The sequence below is a fragment of the Cololabis saira genome, chromosome 18 (genome assembly GCF_033807715.1).
Source record: "Cololabis saira isolate AMF1-May2022 chromosome 18, fColSai1.1, whole genome shotgun sequence".
NCBI classification, from domain to species: Eukaryota; Metazoa; Chordata; class Actinopteri; order Beloniformes; family Belonidae; genus Cololabis; species Cololabis saira.
In genome coordinates, this window is record NC_084604.1 from 7,046,203 (window position 1) to 7,064,110 (window position 17,908).

Here is a 17,908-nt window from a genome sequence, read left to right on the forward strand (position 1 = left end):
TACAATGGTGTACAGTATATGCTTATTTTTAGCTCAATCATGAAAATACAGAACATTGCAACCACCCAAAAGAGTGAATATGGAGGACATGATCACAAATCCCTACATTTCCATCTAGATTCATTTGAGTTTACAAATCTGGACTTTCATGTACCAGACAAAAAAGTTTAAACTGTTGAATTAACTGTGGGGTGCAGATCACAAAGCCTCCCAACCATGCAGCTTACTAAACATTTGATGTTTTACTCGTTCATTCATTTATTTTTATGGTCTTCAACTATTTCAACATATTTGGACTTTGGTTTGTTGGTGACAAATGATGCAGCTTTAGGAAAATAAAGGCTTTAAGCAAGAATTGAAGATGACTTCCCAGTCCTTCAAGCATCTAAAACACACTTTGAGATTTGTGAAATCTTTATTCTATTGTGTGAAAATGCAAGAGGACAATTTCTTGCTTTGTTTTTTAATTTTCTTTTTAGCATCCAGACCTCCTTAGAAATAGATGCAGATCAAAAAAACACAATATGGTCTGGATGACATTACATGTGTGAGACTTTATAACCTGAAACTGCAGATAGGATCATGATAAATCCCTAGGTTATTGCTGCTGGAGACCAATGGAGGCTCCAGATTCACCTCACCTGCAGAACTGTCTAACCATCAGTAACTACCTGTAGACTGAAGAGTGAGACAGGGACGCTCCTTACAATGCACAGTTTCTTCTTCAAAATGGGAATTAAAACAAAAGAGAGAGAATGTATTTGGTAGAATATATAGCGTCCGGCACTGGCACAACATGCACTTCCATTTTCGCAGGCACTTTAAATTCATGGCGCGGCGAAAAACGCTGCAGCAGTTTCAAAAAGAGGCAAAAAAAAAAAAAAAAAAAAGAAATGTAATGATGACCCTCTTTCCAACATCTTGTCGGTCTCTTACTGACAAGCAAACCGACTTGCATTCAGATGCAATAACTTCAGATGTGCTGAATCTGTTGGGATTAACTCAATTTTGGTGCAGAATGTCCACAGCAGCTGGAGCGCGCAGCGCGCTGGATGCTTTTACGCACGAGTTGCTTTGGACGGAATGAGCCGCAAATCAGAAGCTGGACGCGGGGGGGGACGGGTCTAGTGGTGACGGGTCTAGGGGGGAGACGACCCGGGTCACCGAGGAGCCATGTGGGGGTGATCACGACACGAGCACGTCCATCCACGCGGAAACAAACGTCCCACAAGTGGCGACATTCTTGGAAATGAAGTGTGGATGAAATCTGCAAAGGAGCTGCCGCCCCCCGAGTTGTGTTCTCTTTTTGCAAACTGGCATCCAGATCTAATCTATCTATCTACCACATCAAAAATGACATGTGCCAACTGACTTAAATTAAGATCCTCAAACCAAAAAAACAGAAACTACAACAAAAAACTGGAAGTAAATCGAAACGAGTGTCAATGTTCAATGATATAAAACAACGGTTGTGACAGGAATGTCAATATCTATCTATCTATCTATCTATCTATCTATCTATCTATCTATCTATCTATCTATCTATCTATCTATCTATCTATCTATCTATCTATCTATCTATCTATCTATCTATCTATCTATCTATCTATCTATCTATCTATCTATCTATCTATCTATCTATCTATCTATCTATATCTTACATCTACCAAATGCTGAAGTTTATCTCTCTTATTTCTCAGTGCAGAGTTCTTGGATGGAGACTGATCTCTTGGATGGAGCTGCGTCGAGGAAAACGGGTTTCATCTCCTGCGTAATGTTTCTCCTGGAGGAAATCTCCGCTCTTCCACGTTTCGCATCACAGTTTAACTGAATAAAAACGACACTTACTTCCCCGGCTTATGCGTCTCCGCCGGCGCGGACCAGCGCTTTCTCCTGCTCCTGTGTCTCCGGCTCTCCGCGACCATGGCCACACACAGCAGCAGCAGCAGCAGGGTCCGGGGGTAGAGCGGCATGGCTGCTTCACTAGTCCAGGGGCGAGTACACCGGGGAGACCTGTGGTCCCGGAGGATGCTCGGATCCCGACACCATCTTCCTGTCAAGAGGCTACGGGAGGGAATGTGGGAGTCAAAAGGACCTGTGATAAAGCGAGTGCAGAAAAAGAGATGGGACGGTTGAGGGGCCGATCAGCGATCTGATTGGTTGTCTGACTCCAGAGAGGCTTTTCCTGAGCCGGGAGCGCGCAGCATCAGCACCACATGCAGAGAGGCAAATAAACAAACAGAAATGTGTCCCTCCCGGAGAGATCCGAGGGATGGGAGGGATGCTGGGGGGATGCAGGATGGGAGAAGGCAGCCTGTCCTCAGAAACAAAGAAAGAGAAAGAGGGAACATGCTGTGACAAAGCTATTCTTGCTGGAGCTTCGTTTGATCTCATGAACTCCGAGAGTGATAATAAGTGCCAGCTATTATTTGTACTGAATCTTTTTCTAAGAGCTGTTATGATGATGTGAAATAACAGGTTCAATAGAGCTCAGGGTTCTCTTCAGTGCAGCCGGCTGGATCCTGGAGAGGAATTATTCTCCACAGATGGGGCAAGGATTTTCTTGGAATAAACAGGTTTAAACATAGAATATGTCAAAGTCACTTTTTTTTTGTTGAGGACATGTTGTGTTTGCAGCTCGCTCCAGCTGCAAACATTACAGCTGGCTTTGTGGATGATAAGGAACATCCTTAACCCTACATCAATCTTAACAGATTAAAAGGCATTATCCCTCCTCGTGTTTGAGTAATGCACCGCTAGATTACCGGGTACCGCTATAAGAAAATGTTTCACTATAATAACATGAAAAAAAATAAAGGTTGTGACCTTTTCAATAAACTATAGCAGGATAGAGAACATTACTGTTGTAGCTTGTGAGGCGGATGGTTAATCCAAGTTTGAGGTTTGTTTCACGTGTTACGTGTCCGTCTCTCCAGCAGCTGAACTGGAAACAAGCCTGCAGAGAAGCCAGTTCACACCAGCCACGTGGGACTGGAGCATCTCTCCAACCCAGAGGTGGGTAGTAACGAGTTACATTTACTCCATTACATTTACTTGAGTAAGTTTTGGAAAATTTTGTTACTTTTAGGAGTAGTTTTGAATCACTATACTTTTTACTTTTACTTGAGTAGATTTGTGAAGGAGAAACTGTTACTCTTACTCAGAGCCGGATTAAATAAATGGACTACACTAGGCAAACTGGGATTTTTGGGCCCCCCTCCATCAATGTTATTTATGAATTGAAATCTTAAACTTACCAAAGTTACTAATAAAACTTAATTCACATTTTACATAGCATAGTCATAGTCAAGTTGGTTCTTTGTCTTCCAAAATAAGTCATGTGTTGTATATTAAACAGTCTATCAGAGTATTTTTTGATTTTTATTATTTATACGTTATTACAACGCTCTATTAAATGCTATTAAATTATCCTTATCTTATCGATTGCGAGTATCATTGTTAAGGTATTAGTACCAGTAAATCACCAATAGGTGTCAGCATTGCTATGTAAACAGAGTAAAATAAGATAAATGTTTCAAGCTATTGCATTTTGCAGAAAATCTTAATGAAATGTGTTGATTAAATTGAATAGTTAAATAAGAAGTCAAATCTACAAAGACCAATAAAATTTGCAGTAAGACAAAGTGTGCTGTAGTATGTATGTCTGTATGTGTATATGTATGTATGTGTATGCGTATGCAGAGCCTGGGAGTCTGGGAGATTTGGGAGGCCCTGTGCGAGCGCGCGCGAAATTTTGGGGTTTTTCGGGTCGGATCGGGTGTCTATATGCGCAATTTTAACTCTCCAATTAGCAAAATACTGGATACCTTCCCCTGCCTCATCATCATCTGGGCTTGCCTCGACGCAGGGCCTCGCGGCTGCTTGAGACCCGGTCGGATCGGTGATTTTTGTAACAAATTTATCAAACGAGCCTTTCAGAGAGGCATTGAACTCTTCCATTTTCTTTCGTTTTTTTCTTTTTTCAGATTTCCTGAATCTGTCTCGTTCTCTCGACATTGTGTGACAGTTTGTTCCAACTCCACCCGTCTGGATCAGAGCACCTTGTGTCTGCGCTTGGTCTGACGCAGACACGCGCATCATTACACATATATTTATTGATATGCACAGACTAGTACACATTTAGGTCTGTAATGGAACGTGACTGTTGATAAGGGAAAAAAGGAAAACATTTTGAAAAAAAAAAAAAAATTGAAAAAAAAATTGAAAAAAAAAAACGGCCCATAGCGCGAGGCCAGGCGCATGGTTCGCACATCCCTTGCGGCGGTGTAATATGTGTGCAGACAAAAAAAAAAAATTTTTTTTTTTTTTTTGTCCCTCTGTGTGGGCCCCTCCCCTGTCAATCGGGCCCTAGGCACATGCCTAGTTTGCCTTTGCGTTAATCAGGCTCTTACTCCGCTACATTAGGCTACGTTGAGCTGTTACTTTTCTTTTATCCCTTTTATCCGCGTACGCATCAATCTCACGACATCACTGGGTGATTCTTTGGGAAAAATGTTTGTTTTTGCATGTTTTGTCACATTTACACAGACACAGACAGAAAAGTACAAAGGCTTGAAATTTTGTGCTACTTCTGCTTAATTAATTTTTTTATTCTGCTATTTTTTTATTTATTTTATTATTTATTAAAGTACTTGAATTTACTTTAAGATTATTTTAATTTAAGCTATTTTTTTATTTTTTATTAATTTTAATTTATTTTATTATTTTATTGATTTAATTTGCCTGAACATGATTATTTTGTACTTTTGTCTGTTTGAATGGTTGTGTTAAAAAAATAAATCAGACGTTACTCAACAGTTACTCAGTACTTGAGTAGTTTTTTCACCAAGTACTTTTTTACTTTTACTCAAGTAATTATTTGGATGACTACTTTTTACTTCTACTTGAGTCATATGATTCTGAAGTAACAGTACTTTTACTTGAGTACAATTTTTGGCTACTCTACCCACCTCTGCTCCAACCTCGGCCTAGGCCAGGAAACAGCTCCGGTGGTACTCGAGTTGTAAAAAAGAAAAACGGGGGGGGGGGGGGGGGGGGGGGGGGATTACAAATAATATAATATATTACAAATAATAGCAGTGACCAAAACACCTGCAGAAATACTGCAGGAATGACATAGCAGCAGTTAAATGCAGCCTTCTGTAAGCTTTAAATATCCACTGGGCTTACATCAAATACATCAAAACACAACAATAAAAAACACTTTTCTGAATTTATCAATATGACTCTGTCCTTCACAGGATAAGTAAAATGGATCACTGCAAAAACTCAAAATCTTAACAAGAAAATCTGTCTTATTTCTAGTTAAAAATGTCTAATTTTAGTCAAAAAAAAATCATTACACATAAAACAAGACTCATCACTGGAAAAAACATCAATGTTCACCTGTTTCAAGTAGAAAAATCTGCTACTTATTTCAAGTGAAAATTTACCTGAAACAGGTGAAAATTGTCAAATAAGTTATTTTTCTGGTGTTATTTTTCTGGTGATGACTCTAAATGTTGAAATAGCAGAAAAACCACATTCATTGATGAAATGACATAAGGGATGGAAAGGGGGGATGGCAGTTTTACAGGGGGGATGATTTGGACCGTTTTTATTTCAGGGGGGGATGCCATCCCCCCTCATCCCTCCTCATCCCCCCTCATCCCCCTCCACTCCAGTACTGGCTGCATTCCCTCCACTCCTCTTCACCCTGTTCACCCCAGACCTCCAGACCAGTCACAGTCCTGTCATCTGCACAAATACTCAGATTACTGCAGTTGTGGGGGGAATCAGTGACGGACGAGAGGCTGAGACAGTTTTATTGTTTTGTGGCACACATATTATTCCACAACCACAGGTCTTAATTAAGGTTTGCAGTCATTCTTTAAGCGTCTTGTTTCAGCCTTCAGATGCTGTAAAACAAATGTGCATGCATGGGGGAAAGCTATGCAAAGAAAATAAAGCTTTTCCCCACCAGCATTTTCTGTTTGTTTGAACTGAAGAATATTTTTCATTGCAGATACAAATATTGAATTAGGGAATTAAAGAAACAAACCAAAACAAACCAACAAGATGAAGTCCCCTCAGGTCAAAGTAGGTGTGAATGAAAGCTGAATCTAGGTTTCCCAGCAGATCCTGTAACATTTCTTCTGCCTTTGGCACGATGACCAGGGTTGCAAAGGGCTGAAAAAAATTCCAATAAACTTCCAGGAACTTTCCATGGCAAGTTTAGCCGAGGAGTTTTGATAATATTACACTTTGCAATCAAATCATGGACGTAGAATTATTCTAAACCAGGGGTCGGCAACCCGCGGCTCTAGAGCCGCATGTGGCTCTTTAGCGCCGCCCTAGTTGGTCCTGGAGCTTTTTCAAAAATGTTTGACCTTTTATTTCCTTTTTTCTTCTTTTTTTCCTTTTTTTCTTTTTTTGCTTTCTTATTTTTTCCTTCTTTGCTTCCTTTTTCCTTTCCTTTTTAATCTCGACATTTTGACTTTTTACTCGAAATTTTGACTTTTTTCTCAACATCTCAACTTTTTTCACAAAAGTTCAACTTTTTTCTCGACATTTCGACTTTTTTCTCGACATTTTGACTTTTTTTTCGACATTTCGACTTTTTTCACAAAAGTTCGACTTTTTTCTCAAGATTGTACTTCAACATTAATCTTGACATTTCGACTTTTTTCTCGAAATTTCAACTTTTTTCTCGACATTTCGACTTTTTTCTCGAATGAAAAATAAAATCTTCCCCCGCTTGCCTTCATTATAAGGCATTATATATTCATTACAAGACTTTTCATTTTTAGCAGCTCCAGACATATTTGGTTTTTGGTCCAATATGGCTCTTTCAACATTTTGGGTTGCCGACTCCGGTTCTAAATGAACCAAAAAGCTTGTGTGATCATTGAAAACTGCTTAATAGAAGGCAGAAAAAACAGCAGGACAACTATGAGCTGCCTATCAGCAGCTGCCTGTCTCTTAAAATGTCAGCAGCTGCTTCTCAAGCAGTCACAGCTGACGTTCTCGTCCAAGTCCACATCCAGCCAAGAACAGCCAGCATCCCTTTAAGGGCTTTTGCAGTGCCTGTGTGATCCAGAAGGCCCAGTGGACGCTTGTATCCCAGAACACATTCAGCATCAGTGAGAACTGTAGCTTTGCCATTTTCATGCAACAATGTTGTTATCGTGACTTTAAATTTGTTGCTGATTTATTAGGTCGACTGTTTGAAATTCCGTCTGACTTAGTCTGGCTCCATGTCAGGAAAGTACGCTGCACGTTCTCCAGACCAGAGCTGAACTACTACAAACCTGCTGAACCGAGAGCTGGAGCGGGAAGAGCTGATGAAATTACGATAGAAACATATGCTGTATTTATTGGTCACAATTTAATACAGGCTGTTTACACAATAAATATCACCAAACTTGACTGGATGCAGTCCTTGGACACCTTGCGTATTCTCCAGACTCTAGAAATTATCTGTGTACGTCAGGGGTCTTCAACCGAGGTGCGGCAGGGGGTCCTTACACTTAACAAGAAATAAAGGAAATTTTAACCAAAATAATTTGTGAGAGTTAAAAAAAAAAAATATATATAGGCTCTATATATATATATATATATATATATATATATATATATATATATATATATATATTTATATATATATATTGTAGCACGGCGAGTGCTACTGGGCCCGACCGACAGGACAGAGGACACAGGTTTCAGTGCAGAACTCTTTAATAATCACCCAAGACACACGTGCACAGCAAGACCTTCTCCCAGCAGCAGCAGCCCCTCTCTGGAGTGCAGCTGCTCCTTATGAAGGGAGGCAGGGTGGAGAGGTTGATTGGATACACCTGTACCCAATCTCCTGAGTGGCTGCAGCTCCTCCACCCTGCCACATATATATATATACATATATATATACGTAACATATATATATATATATATATATATATACATATACATTATATATATATAATATATATATATATATATACATATACATTATATATATATATATATACATATATATATATATATATATATATATATATATATATATATATATATATGATTGAGAAAACTCCATTAACAGGCGATAATAATCTACTTTTGACAATAACTATTTAGTCTACAACTCTACATAAATGATTCCCATGACGTGAGTCATGTGACTAATGTCAACTTTAGAGCGGAAAAACGAGCTAGCTAGCTGTTTAAGAAAAGAAAATTCGTTGCTAAATGGACTTGGCTATTTCATATTTAACGCTAGTTGGACCTGACGGATACATTAGTGACAATAACGAAGCCTAATTACTCCTTCCACGTCTGACGAGGACAAAGTTTCATCAACCGTAAACACATGTAGCTAATAACCCAGTCAGGAATTGTAGGTTAATAAGGTGATATAAGCAGAATAAAACACATTCAAAAGTTATTATAAGCATGGGCTTAAAACGGGGGTCCCTGCTCTGTTTTTCTCTCATCCAAGGGTCCCTGGGCCCTGGTGTACGTGATGGAGGAATGCACAGCTTTAAGTACCAAATGAAGTAACCACTTTTCTTTTAATCTGTTTACTGTAACCTGGATTTAAGGAAAAGCCAACCTCCCAACCACACGTGTGTCCCCCTGTAACACGCTGACCTCGTATCATGCATCGCTTGTTTTTTCCATTAATTCCCATGAAAAGTGTCCAGCTGTGAACATTCCAGGGATTTTGAAATCATGATTGCAACAACTAGTTATGTTAACATTTATCTCTCAGCAGCAGTAGAGCCCCTCACTGGTGGGAAGTAAAGACGAAACATCCGCTCAGCTCAATCATCAATTATTTACAGGTAACAGAAGTTCTCCATGTTTCCAGTAAGATGTGTACGTTTAATGACCTGACAAGAAAAACACAGGATTTCATTTGAGTCATTTATTTGCTGATCATGCCCCCCATGGGCACAATGGTCCCATATTCAAAGATTTAGAGAATACAGATGTTTGTTTGAAAAAAAAAGAGGTGATAATAGTAATAATAGCTGTACACTGCAGGTGTAAGGCGTGAAAAGCACACAGGCTTGTTCCCTTCAACAGGTCCACTGCTGCGACTGTGTCGCATATGGAAAAAGCTGTCAGCTAAGGTGCGTAAAGAATGAATTTAAATTGCTTCCCTGTTCCTCCGAGTCTCATTAGACTGATAAAACCCTACTCAAAGTAAATCAAAGAGGGTAAATGTTCAACAGTGTTTGGGTCTATTTATACAGCAGGGAGGGAAAAAAAATAGTGTTTGAAGAGCGTCGCAGAATACCAGCCAAACAAGAGATTAATGCTAAAGGAACATGGGATGAATACCATGAAACAGCAGAGGAGACGACGGGAGCAACGACGAGGGAGGAACGATACAAATTAACAGGATTAGAAAAACGCCTTCGTGGAGGAAACTAAATCTGTGGCAGACGTATCTGAATTAAAAGTAAACATAGTTCCAGGCCCGTCAGACGAGGGAATGGTTACTGCTGCCTCCTCCTGCAACAGCTGTCATGACCTTCTATACATTTAACATGAACATGGGGGAAGATGGATATTTATCCAAAACCAAAAAAAAGAGAAGCACAGAAGTTAAAATCAAGCGATGCCTTGATTACACAAGGTTTGAGAGGATAGACGGAGTGTCTGCGATGCAATAACAGTGTGTTTAGATCATTTATTTCTTCATTGACATTTGAAACGACATTTCAACCAATCTGAGAACTGGGCTCTATTTAGACAACCCTGGTGGACACTGGAGAGCAGGCAGAGAGCGGGCGGAGAACGGGTGGAGAACGGGCGGAGAACGGGTGGAGAACGGGCGGAGAACGGGTGGAGAACGGGCGGAGAGCGGGCGGAGAGCGGGCGGAGAACGGGCGGAGAACGGGCGGAGAACGGGTGGAGAACGGGTGGAGAACGGGCGGAGAACGGGCGGAGAACGGGAGGAGAACGGGCGGAGAGCGGGCGGAGAGCGGGAGGAGAGCGGGCGGAGAGCGGGCGGAGAACGGGAGGAGAACGGGCGGAGAGCGGGAGGAGAGCGGGCGGAGAGCGGGTGGAGAACGGGTGGAGAACGGGCGGAGAACGGGCGGAGAACGGGAGGAGAACGGGCGGAGAGCGGGCGGAGAACGGGCGGAGAGCGGGCGGAGAGCGGGTGGACAACGGGCGGAGAACGGGCGGAGAACGAGTGGAGAACGGGCGGAGAACGGGTGGAGAACGGGCGGAGAGCGGGCGGAGAACGGGCGGAGAGCGGGCGGAGAGCGGGCGCAGAACGGGCGGAGAGCGGGCGCAGAACGGGCGGAGAGCGGGCGCAGAACGGGCGGAGAACGGGCGGAGAGCGGGCGGAGAACGGGAGGAGAACGGGCGGAGAACGGGTGGAGAACGGGCGGAGAGCGGGCGGAGAACGGGCGGAGAACGGGCGGAGAACGGGCGGAGAACGGGAGAACGGGCGGAGAACGGGCGGAGAACGGGCGGAGAACGGGTGGAGAACGGGTGGAGAACGGGAGGAGAACGGGCGGAGAACGGGCGGAGAGCGGGCGGAGAGCGGGTGGACAACGGGAGGAGATCGGGCGGAGAGCGGGCGGAGAACGGGCGGAGAGCGGGCGGAGAACGGGCGGAGAACGGGCGGAGAACGGGTGGAGAACGGGTGGAGAACGGGAGGAGAACGGGCGGAGAACGGGTGGAGAACGGGTGGAGAACGGGAGGAGAACGGGCGGAGAACGGGCAGGGAGCGGGCGGAGAGCGGGTGGACAACGGGAGGAGATCGGGCGGAGAGCGGGCGGAGAACGGGCGGAGAGCGGGCGGAGAGCGGGCGGGGAGCGGGTGGACAACGGGAGGAGATCGGGCGGAGAGCGGGCGGAGAACAGGCGGAGAGCGGGCGGAGAGCGGGCGGGGAGCGGGTGGACAACGGGAGGAGAGCGGGTGGACAACGGGCGGAGAACGGGCGGAGAGCGGGCGGAGACTTGATTTTTGAGTCAAGGTAACTACGTTAACTTTGTCAAGTGTGCGAAAACAAGAAATGTCCGGAGAACGGGCGGAGAATGGGTGGAGAACGGGCGGAGAACGGGAGGAGAACGGGCAGAGAGTGGGTGGAGAACGGGTGGAGAACGGGTGGAGAACGGGCAGAGAGCGGGTGGAGAACGGGTGGAGAACGGGCGGAGAGCGGGTGGAGAACGGGCGGAGAACGGGTGGAGAGCGGGTGGAGAGCGGGTGGAGAGCGGGTGGAGAACGAGTGGAGAACGAGTGGAGAGCGGGTGGAGAGCGGGTGGAGAGCGGGTGGAGAGCGGGTGGAGAACAAGTGGAGAACGGGTGGAGAGCGGGTGGAGAGCGGGTGGAGAACGAGTGGAGAGCGGGTGGAGACTTGATTTTTGAGTCAAGGTAACTACGTTAACTTTGTCAAGTGTGCGAAAACAAGAAATGTCCAAAACATATAGACTTAAAATTGCAGATAAATTATTTTAATTACACACAAACCCATTTATGCATTTAAACCACATTTAAAGGGGCAGCATTAGCGATGATAGAGGGAGGTGCACCAGATCCTCTCACCACGTCTAACGCCTGTCCTTTCTGCTTCTCTCTCATCCCTTTAGCAAATTTACAATATTCAACAGCTTCATTCAATATCTGTGGCTCCACTAAATGGTTAAAAAAGGGGGATGGGGTCTTAAGAGGATCTACTCTGTAAAATGTAACAAGCTGTTCCATCCTTATTTTCAACACGTGGAACCTTTTTTTGTTTTTTAATTACAATGCAGTGAAATCAGGTTCAGATGAAAAACTCCGGGATGCTTTGTCAGGGACCGCAACAGTCATAGGTAAAGCTGATCAGAACACTCCCGCACCAGACACTCAACTCTGAGAAAAATAAAAGTATACCTTAAAAGTATGTGGTCTAAAATGTGGAGCTTCCTTTCACGTGTGCCCTCAGGAGGTGCTGTTGGGGCTCTGGTGCACTTCTAGTGTCTAATACGAGCTAGAAAAAGCTGCTGACTTGTGTTTTGTTGTTTAAGAAAAGAAAGTACTTCATAATATTAGATTGTATTTCCAGATCCTAAATGGCCTATATGTTGGAACCGTAACGTCCTAAACTGCTCAGTTTCACGCGGCGTGGCAGCATCACTCTGACACTCTGACTGACGTTGGTGTGACTGACGTTGGTGTGACTGACGTTGGTGTGACTGACGTTGGTGTGACTGACGTTGGTCTGACTGACGTTGGTCTGACTGACGTTGGTGTGACTGACGTTGGTGTGACTGACGTTGGTCTGACTGACGTTGGTCTGACTGACGTTGGTCTGACTGACGTTGGTCTGACTGACGTTGGTCTGACTGACGTTGGTGTGACTGACGTTGGTCTGACTGACGTTGGTCTGACTGACGTTGGTCTGACTGACGTTGGTGTGACTGACGTTGGTGTGACTGACGTTGGTGTGACTGGCGTTGGTCTGACTGACGTTGATGTGACTGACGTTGGTGTGACTGACGTTGGTGTGACTGGCGTTGGTCTGACTGACGTTGATGTGACTGACGTTGGTGTGACTGACGTTGGTGTGACTGACGCTAGTCTGACTGACGTTGGTGTGACTGACGTTGGTCTGACTGACGTTGGTCTGTTGGTCTGACTGACGTTGGTGTGACTGACGTTGGTCTGACTGACGTTGGTGTGACTGACGTTGGTGTGACTGACGTTGGTCTGACTGACGTTGGTCTGACTGACGTTGGTCTGACTGACGTTGGTCTGTTGGTCTGACTGACGTTGGTGTGACTGACGTTGGTCTGACTGACGTTGGTGTGACTGACGTTGGTGTGACTGACGTTGGTCTGACTGACGTTGGTGTGACTGACGCTGGTCTGACTGACGTTGGTCTGACTGACGTTGGTGTGACTGACGTTGGTGTGACTGACGTTGGTGTGACTGACGTTGGTGTGACTGACGTTGGTGTGACTGACGTTGGTGTGACTGACGTTGGTGTGACTGACGTTGGTCTGACTGACGTTGGTGTGACTGACGTTGGTGTGACTGACGTTGGTGTGACTGACGTTGGTGTGACTGACGTTGGTGTGACTGACGTTGGTGTGACTGACGTTGGTGTGACTGACGTTGGTGTGACTGACGTTGATGTGACTGGCGTTGGTCTGACTGACGTTGATGTGACTGACGTTGGTGTGACTGACGTTGGTGTGACTGACGTTGGTGTGACTGACGTTGGTGTGACTGACGTTGGTGTGACTGACGTTGGTGTGACTGACGTTGGTGTGACTGACGTTGGTGTGACTGACGTTGGTGTGACTGACGTTGGTGTGACTGACGTTGGTGTGACTGACGTTGGTGTGACTGACGTTGGTGTGACTGACGTTGGTGTGACTGGCGTTGGTCTGACTGACGTTGATGTGACTGACGTTGATGTGACTGACGTTGGTCTGACTGACGTTGATGTGACTGACGTTGGTGTGACTGACGTTGGTGTGACTGACGTTGGTGTGACTGACGTTGGTGTGACTGACGTTGGTGTGACTGACGTTGGTGTGACAACACAGCACATGTAGACAATATTGTGGCGATATATTTTCTGCAAGAAAGATTTTAGAATTCTATATTGTTGAAATCCTATTGTTACAGTTTTATTTAAATAATGGGAACAAGCGCAGCCCTAGGATAGATGACTATTACAGGGGTACAGGACATATTGTGTGCCTGGCTGCCAAAATCACAAAATAAAAGTTTCCAGTTTTTAAAATACACGGTGCTCTGGGGAGTAAAATTCACATTGATTAAAGGACACCCTGGAGGTGTTGTGGTGAGTGGAGCGCATCCTCTGCAGGAATGAAAGTTCTCCCTCAGTTCAAGCTCAACCCTTTTCTGCTGAGCAGTGAGGCCAGAAAGTCAGTGTTAGCTCGGCCTCGGCTTTGGTTCCACTTCATCTGATCACAGCTCTGGAGGGCTGATAGCAGGAGGGAGTCACGTCAGAAGTCGTAGTTGAACTTGTATTCATTAGTCATATAGATCCTGCGGAAGATGAGTGCGGCCAGAGCCAGCGTGAGCACCACGATGAGGAGTGCCGAGGCCGCGTGGCTGTTGTCCTGGAGACGGCGGGGAGCCGGGGTGAAGGCAGCTCTGCTGGCCGCCGCCTCTCGGCCGTCTCGGGGGCCCTGCTGGCTGCGCTGCTGCGCACGGCGCTGCCGGGGGCTGAGGGGCCGGTTGGGGGGGACGTCGGTCGGTGTCTGGGGTTCCTCTAATTCTGGTGCGGACAATGGATCTGCCTGTGGAGGTGGACAGTTCGGAATTAACAACTCAGATAAAATCAGAACAAACAACTTTGCCTGTAAATAATGTCCATTGGAGGATTCAGAAGAACATTACCCAGTACTGGAGTTGAGGGGGGGGGTGAGGGGGGATGCATCCCCCCCTGAAATAAATACGGTCCAAACCATCCCCCCTGTAAAACTGCCATCCCACCTTTCCATCCCTTATGTCATTTCATCAATGAATGTGGTTTTACTGCTATTTCAACATTTAGAGTCATCACCAGAAAAATAACACCAGAAAAATAACTTATTTGACAATTTTCATCTGTTTCAAGTAAATTTTGTCAAGGTTTGACATTCCCCCCAGCTTTCAGTTTCTGTTTTGCCCCGCCTGTGTCCCATCTGCCCTGATTGTGTCTGCACCTGTGTCTCGTCATGTCTCGTTATCCCCTGTGTATATCTGGTCTTGTCATTCCCTTGTTCCCGGTCGGACCGTACTGTTTGTTCCCCATGTTTCCTGCCACGGTTTTCATCCAAGTTTTGATCCCTGTTTCTTTGAGTTTTTTGATCCTGCTCTGCAGCGTTTTAGTTTGGCTTTTTTGTTAAATAAATCCTTTTTTCATTAAACTCCTGCCTCCTGCTCTCCTGCGTTTGGGTCCACACCTTACCCCCAGACGTGACAAATTTTCCCTTGAAATAAGTAGGAAAATCTGCCAGTGGGACAAGATTTATCTTCTCATTACAAGCAAAAAAATCTTGTTCCACTGGCAGATTTTCCTACTTATTTCAAGTGAAAATCTACTTGAAACAGGTGAAAATGGTTGTTTTTTCCAGTGATGAGTCTTGTTTTAAGTGTAATGAGATTTTTTTTACTAAAATGAGACATTTTAGTCTCATAGTAGTATTTTTAGTATTTTCAGGGGTCATATTCGGATTTTTAAAGACCCGAATATGAGCAAATTCGGGTTATTCAAAGGGGTTATTGGTGTTTAAATGGCCGTGCAAATTCGGGTTATTGCCAATATTCGGGTTTTAAAAGGGTTATTGAGTGCATGGAAACGCAGTCAGTGATTCAGCAACAGTGTTCAGTGAGAGGTTCTTCAGACCTGCTGCAACACAGACAGCTACAGATCTTTTCTGCCCACAACTATGGCCCAATAATGAATAAAATGACTACTGCAACGATTCATTTCCCTTTGGGGAAATTGAATCGTGTTGAGTGCAACGCTCCGGCCTATCATTCTGGATTTTTATTACTTTTCCCTCACACTCCAGCAACAGATGGTAGGGAGTATTTTGGCCCGCCTTGACTTATCTACAGACAGACATACTAATCTAAGCTGACCCTCCTCTCTGCTCCTTCAGACTCAGTCTACATGGTTCTGTGAATAGCACCTGCCACTTAAAATCAATCCTCTTAAGCAACAAAGCTTGCCCAAATATTAGAGCTTCTGAAGACAAGCAGCAAGCCCCAAAAATCTGTCCCCTTATGTTATGAGAGAGCTGATGTCTAACTACTTTATTAACCCTTGTGCTGTCTGCGGGTCAAGGAAGGAGGAAGGGAAGAAAGGAGGAAAGAAGGAAGGAAGAATAGGAGGAAGGAAGGAAGAAAGAAAGAAAAGAAGGGAGAAAAGAAGGAAGGAAGGGAGGAAAGAAGGAAGGGAGGGAGGAAAGAAGGAAGGAAGGGAGGAAAGAAGGAAGGAAGGGAGGAAGGAATGAAGGGAAAAAAGAAGGAAGGAAGGGAGGAAGGAAGGAAGGAAGGAAGGGAGGAAAGAAGGAAGGATGGGAGGAAAGAAGGAAGGAAGGGAGAAAAGAAGGAAGGAAGGGAGGAAAGAAGGAAGCAAGGGAGGAAAGAAGGAAGCAAGGGAAAAAGAAGGAAGGAAGGAAGGAAGGAAGGAAGGAAGGAAGGAAGGAAGGAAGGAAGGAAGGAAGGAAGGAAGGAAGGAAGGAAGGAAGGAAGGAAGGGAGGAAAGAAGGAAGGGATAAAAGAAGGAAGGGAAAAAAGAAGGATGGAAAAAAGGAAGGAAGGGAGAACAGAAGGAAGGAAGGAAGGAAGGAAGGAAGGAAGGAAGGAAGGAAGGAAGGAAGGAAGGAAGGAAGGAAGGAAGGAAGGAAGGAAGGAAGGAAGGAAGGAAAAAAGAAGGAAGGAAGGAAGGAAGGGAGGAAAGAAGGAAGGAAGGGAGGAAAGAAGGAAGGAAGGGAAAAAGAAGGAAGGAAGGAAAGAAGGAAGGAAGGAAGGAAGGGAGAACAGAAGGAAGGAAGGAAGGAAGGAAGGAAGGAAGGAAGGAAGGAAGGAAGGAAGGAAGGAAGGAAAAAAGAAGGAAGGAAGGGAGGAAAGAAGGAAGGGAGAAAAGAAAGAATGAAAGGAGTAAACAAGGAAGGAAGGGAGAAAAGAGAAAGGGAGAAGGAAGGACAGAGCAGGAGGAAAGAAGGAACAGGAGAATTAGGTCATTTTGACCCAAAGACAGTACAAGGGTTAAACACATTAACCTGGTTTAATGAATAAAGGTGCCATATTGACATTTTTCTTTTGTTGCCATTTTTCCCTTTTCTTTGCCCTCACAGTTGATGACTCTGTAAAATAGGGACATCCATCAATAATCCATTAACTTCTAACAAAGGATAAAAAAAAATGAAGAGGCCGTTGGCATGGTTGGTTGTGAACTCTGGAGGGAGGCTACATGCCGTCCCGTGACACCCTAGGGTGCAGTCTAACACCCACCTGTTCAACCTGGGGCCGTTCAGCAGCTTCCTGCTCTTCAGGCGTGGAGGTGGAGGTGGAGGTGGAGGTGGAGGTGGAGGCGTCTCCCTCGGGGGTTGGTGGAGCTTCACTTCCTGCTCCCCCATCTGGACTAGACGGTCTGGCTACGCTGGATTCTGCCTGCATGGACAAACGTGGAACTGCAGTCATCTACAATCTCAATCTCGTCGTAGACTGGATGTACATGTTGTGTATGTTGAGCATTCAACTGATGTCACTTCTGTACATTTAAGACTATTTTTTTGAGCTTATAGTAGGGTTGAGGACTTTTTCTTTCATAGTGCAGGTACAGCTTATTGAAAATTAGAAGCTGCTCTAAGAGCACCTTTTGAATCAACTTTAGCCTGTTTCAATATCATGTGCCCTGCAGATAATTAATATTAGTGAATAGACCTTTGATAGAGAGAATGTGCATGACGTCAGATGCGACTTCACAGCGGGTTACGCCCACTGAGTGTCAGAAAGACTGAGTGTCAGAAAGACTGAGTGGCAGTGTAAACTTTCAGTTTGAGCAACTGGAAAGCATCTAAAATGGGAAAGAGCTGTTGTGCGATCGACTGTACTCATAGATTTATGTACTATTCTTCCGGCTCTCAGCGAAGGCGGACGCTTTTTCTGCTCTTCTCCCTCTCTATCTGCCCTGCTGCTGCTTTTGTCCTGTCGCTTCAGAGCCTCTCCTTCTTCACTCCTCCGAAAACTCTACATTATGGAATTGATTAACTGGTCTCTCAGCACCATTGACCAAATTTTTGCAACGAGAAGCCAGGGGGTTAGGGAGCCATCCTGCCCCGACGGGACATTTTTTGCTGGTTACACGATGGACGTGTACAAGAACTGGCGGCCGATGTGTCTCAAATTTTATCTGTTGAGGATATTGAAGACGCCT

At 44.8% G+C, this 17,908-nt stretch overlaps 2 protein-coding genes across 2 annotated transcripts in view; both read right to left on the bottom strand.

Moving 5' to 3' along the window:
- Nucleotides 1-2,123, bottom strand: part of LOC133464890 (gamma-aminobutyric acid receptor subunit rho-2-like) — a 71,422-nt gene extending 69,299 nt beyond the window's left edge. Inside the window, exon 1 of the mRNA XM_061747085.1 lies at nt 1,849-2,123. Coding sequence (XP_061603069.1) covers nt 1,849-1,973 — 125 coding nt within the window. The 5' untranslated portion in view covers nt 1,974-2,123. The remainder of the gene's footprint in view (nt 1-1,848) is intronic.
- An 11,343-nt stretch (nt 2,124-13,466) lies between these two features.
- Nucleotides 13,467-17,908, bottom strand: part of ube2j1 (ubiquitin-conjugating enzyme E2, J1) — a 50,418-nt gene continuing 45,976 nt past the window's right edge. Inside the window, exons 7-8 of the mRNA XM_061746730.1 lie at nt 16,984-17,142; nt 13,467-14,276 (exon numbers count right to left, since the gene is read on the bottom strand). Coding sequence (XP_061602714.1) covers nt 13,980-14,276; nt 16,984-17,142 — 456 coding nt within the window. The 3' untranslated portion in view covers nt 13,467-13,979. The remainder of the gene's footprint in view (nt 14,277-16,983; nt 17,143-17,908) is intronic.